Here is a 4,629-nt window from a genome sequence, read left to right as displayed (position 1 = left end):
AGTTGTTTAAAATATTGTAACTATTTTTAAAATTCAAAGTCAACAGAAATCAAGTCCACTTAGCTCTTATGGCTTTATATACAGAATAATAAATCATATAGGCATTTAAGGAGTTAAATTTATATTGGCAATAAAAGGAACAATAATAACAGACTGCATATATCTGCAAGGTAACAATATACATAGTCTCAGAAGCAAAAGAGTTATTCAGAGCCCCAAGACAGGAAGTAGTAAAAGAAAGCAAAACTAGGAAAAGTTGAGGTGAAATATGAGAAGGTTTTTTTCCATAGGTACAAATAAGCAGAAGAGCAAACTTTTGCAGGAAAATAAGGCATTTTTGATGGCTGATAGAATTCAGTCATTATGATAAAGGGTTATGGGCCCTCTAAGATTTTCATGGCACTTGAAGTCCATTGTGAGGTCTCACTATAAATAGACAAGTTGTTGAATGAGGACGGCAGGTTTTATTTGGGTAAGCACCACACACACACTCTGTTTCTCGTTGCAGTCCAAAGCACCCATTCCTTAAAGGCCCCAGATCCTCCTTCCCTGGCCCACATGCCCTGGTGCCCACCTGCACTGCAGCCTGTGTGAAACAGCAACTACCTCATGTGGCATTTACTGTACATAACACACAACTAATTGCACTTACTATATCCAAAATACCAACCTGGCAAATAAGTAGTGTTCCCTAGGTACTGCTATAGAGAGAGAGCAGTAATGGGAGCAGCCCTGTAGGTGGTCTTCTCATGGACATTGAGGAAAGTAGAGCTACAGCCTAATCATGTCTCAGTTAAGTGCTCTTCTCACTGCAATGAATAAACAAAGCCCAACTTCAAATAAAAACATGCTCATATCTTCTTATCATTGACCTCTAGCAGGCCTGAGCACCTGGCCAAAGTAGTGCTCCTGCTCAAAGCTGAAAATACCTTAAACCTCCAGACTAGCAACAATACAAAGATCCACACAAGGTGACAGAGAAAAACAGGCTGCTTCCTCCAGCAGAGTAGTGTGCAGGTCTGACAACGGAGCCAGAAGGCACCAACTACAACTTGTTGCTCAATGCATTTCTTTGAGAGACTAGCAAAAGCTACATTTCCTAAAAGGTGCTCAGAGAGGCAAGAAGACTTCTTGAGAGACCCAGTGGCTCAGATATTAGGGCACAATAATGATCTCCAGGTATGGTTTCTCCCCAAATTGAGAGTACGTTCTTTATATCTAGCACATCCGGACAAGGTAATAACTTGAAGCTTATCCAGCAAATTGGAGCATAAAAACCGGATGAATGACACAGAGTTTATTTTTAGTTTGGATTCTCCCCATTCTATTTAGAGCATGAACCCCATAGGCAACAAACAAAAAACCAAGTCCCATGAAAATGATTTTTGCACTAACACCTAGGTGAGCCAGTGCATCACACTACAAAGCAGCAGCAAGGGAGGTTTGGGGAGCTACAGCCCACCCACGTGGCACCACAGCCACACATAGATGAATGCTCAGGGTAAGCACACTTTCTAACTATGTTTTCTAAGGCAGGAGCTCAGGTATGCGCTAATAGATTGTTTGTAAAAAACATGTAAAAGTCTTGAGGCAATTAAAGTTAGGAGTGGGCAATGTTACCAAACCTTTGACACTTCTCATGAGCCCACCCAAATTTCAGTTTCACCCCATTTAGCTTTCATTGATCATTTTCTCTTTGGTCAGAAACCTCAAGTAGACTCAAACTAATACCCATTCTTCCCTGTCTGTCATGTCAACAGGTCAAATATTATTTCAAACAAGGGAAAAATGGACAGAACAAACCTGAAAGAAACTCACCATTCAGAGAAGAAAAAAGGTTGTGAAAACTGATCCTCAGTTCTGAGCAATTGTCAGAGATTGGGTGTTTTCACAGTGATATACCAGCAGTTACATAATGTGGTGATTCTTGTGAACACAATAAGCTTCAGTAACTATGAGAAGCTATGCTAATGTAGTGGTTGCTGTAAAAGACATCTCATCATCTAAAGCATTGGCAGGTACAGCAAGATGCAAGCAGTCAAAACGTCACAGGCATGTCCCAGTATAAAGCTAGAGCCAAGGTTTACTGATGTTTCATTTGCTGTGGGATATGAGATGTGTAGGCTGTGATGAAGATGGAGCAGGTGCTCATTTACAGCAGAAGAACTTCACATTGTTGAGCGCTGTGTCATTCTGAAGCCCCTGTGGGGGCTCTACCTTGGTCTGGAGACCACACATGTTGCAGCTTTTGCTCCATGGGCCAAATCTACTCCATGATAGTCCATCACCTACTAGCACAGTTCCATCTGAGCATCTGAACTGGATGTTGGCTGCTGTGCCACCACCTCCTCCTTGGGACTTCTCTGTTCTCAGTGAGGAGATCAAGTAGCCTCCAGGGCAAACTTAGAAGCTGGTCCAGGTACCCCACCTGACAAAAAGCAGACAGAGGAATGTCTGGGCTCTGCAGACTGCTGGGAAGTGCTCCTTCTCCTCGTCATGCTGCCCTGAAGCTTAACAATTCCTTGCTCACAGCAGTGACTAGCACAAATACCCTGCTGCAGTCTGGGGCCCCTTACTTTCTCTTCTTTTTTCCTCTTTCCAAGGGTGTATTTTTCTCTTTATTGGTATCTCATCAGAAAAATACCAGGAATTCTGAGATTGGATAGGTATGGTTCTGGTGGAAACTCCAAGGACAGCCTGAGCACATGTTTTATGATGCATCCCTGACCTGGCTGACAAGTACACACCAGGCAGCAGGGGGAGCAGACCCTGCTCTCCAGAGGTGCAGTGCTGTTCACTGCAGTAGGGCCAGGGCTTTACCCAAACAGTTGCTAAAGGTATGGTTAAAAACCCCTTTTCTCACATTTGCCCCATGAGTTGCAGATTTCCAAAGAAGGAGTCTGTCCATAGGACTATACTTTGGGTGTTCACAGTGCTCTGCAGAAATTTCAAGAGCAAACAGAAGGCAGTAATATGAAGTAATCATGTTTAATTACCCTAAAAATGAATGAACGAAGACCCCAACCACCTGTTTTAATTTACTTTATATTACAGCACTACACAGACAAAGCAAGTCTGAGAAGAGACCCCTGCAAATGGTGACACCTATGGAAATTTTGTGAGCTGGTGTATGACAAACAGGAGAAACCACTGTGTTACACCTCTACCAAGGACTCGATGACTGAATCATCTTGACAATGCAGGCATATGCCACTCAGAGCTGCATCATCTCTTCCAAACTGGGAGGGCTCCACCTGCAGTAGAAGTCACACAGCGACAGAGGTAAAGGCAAGGGAGAGAAGACCCAGGAAAAGTCCTTTAACTGCTGGTCATAAACAGTCCCAACTCCGTTCTGTAATAAGAATATCTCTTGGGAAGCACATGGGAAAGGCTGTGCGTCACTGGAAACTGCAATGTACCTACATAACCCTTGTAACATATTCTTCTTTGTGTTTTCTAACTGTTTCTGACCCAACCTGTAAGGCAGAGACTCTGAGTCCTAGGAGAGACGCTGGAGGAGGCTGCCTCTGTCCCTGACTCCAGCAGCAGATTTCGGCAGTGACGTGGCTTCTCCCAGCAACATCAGCCACATGTAAGACCATGCATCTGCCAGCACACCTCTATCCAGATTGAGAGCAAAACAATTCTGGCAGTAGCTCTGTTTTTGCTGTATCTGATGGGAGACCTCTTGTACTAAAAGAAAAAAAAATCATATTTTTCTTTACTGGTGTAACTACAGTGGCAACATTTTCTAGGCTAAATTTTCCAGAAGACTCACAGTTTTATGTACAGAGTACAATACTCAGGAAGAGGAAAAACTCTGCAGAAAGTCCTTAGACTCTGGAGAAGACCCTCCTGGGAGGTCGAGAGTTGTAGACCAGGGTGCAGGGACAGGAGATGGTGGGAAATGGGGAGAATTTTACCATCAGCACAAATCCATTGGCATAGCCATAGTGGCAAAATTGCCAACTGCCTCACTTGCCCCAGTGGCCTCCATTAGGCACAGTGAGGACAGGGCTGTATTCACACACCCCTGTGCCCGGGATGCAGAAGGAGAGGAGCAGGATGAGGGTAGCTGGCATGAGGAGCTTCATCTCTTGCACTCTGCATCTGCTGAAGGAGAGCTGGTATACAGACAGGAAAATTTATACCCTGCCAAGGCAACCTGCCTTTCCCCACCAGTCCATTGACAAACCCCACAGGAACAACAGTTTCCAGCCAGGCAGTGACACAGCACTTGCTGGCCTGCTCACAGTGCCCATGAGGAGCTCCCCTGGGATTTCAACAGACAAATCCCAGATGCTGTGTCTGCAGGTATATGCACCATCACTGAAGGGCTATAGCAAGACCTATGTGCTCCTTGCTATGCTCATGGCAGAGGCTTAATACCGATTCCTGCTTCTGGCTATGCAGATACTTGGCCATGGGGATGTTTGCCTTTTGAGAGAAAGTGTCATAACCTTTTTAGTTATTGCTGGATGTCTGGCAAGACAGGTCAAACTATATGAAGAAACACAAGGGACCTGGTCTGGAACAAAGTATAAGTAAACTCAAGCCTTGTGTCTCCCAAAACCCTCTGTTGAATAGGATTCCTAGTAAGGTTGACACATGTGTAGGTTATTTATGGTT

General features: G+C 44.3%; 1 protein-coding gene across 1 annotated transcript; it reads right to left on the bottom strand.

Annotated features, from left to right (window-relative positions):
• Positions 1 to 2,148: 2,148 nt before the first annotated feature.
• On the bottom strand, positions 2,149 to 4,094 carry LOC104315526 (vitelline membrane outer layer protein 1-like). The gene is given in 3 exon segments (XM_009915533.1): positions 2,149 to 2,428; positions 3,160 to 3,254; positions 3,924 to 4,094. Coding segments are annotated over 3 exon segments (546 nt in total).
• Between the last annotated feature and the right edge of the window lie 535 nt (positions 4,095 to 4,629).

This window comes from Haliaeetus albicilla, chromosome 20 (genome assembly GCF_947461875.1).
Source record: "Haliaeetus albicilla chromosome 20, bHalAlb1.1, whole genome shotgun sequence".
Classification (NCBI taxonomy): Eukaryota; Metazoa; Chordata; class Aves; order Accipitriformes; family Accipitridae; genus Haliaeetus; species Haliaeetus albicilla.
The sequence above is the reverse complement of the archived record's forward strand: the minus strand, read 5'-3'. Positions and strand labels throughout refer to the sequence as shown.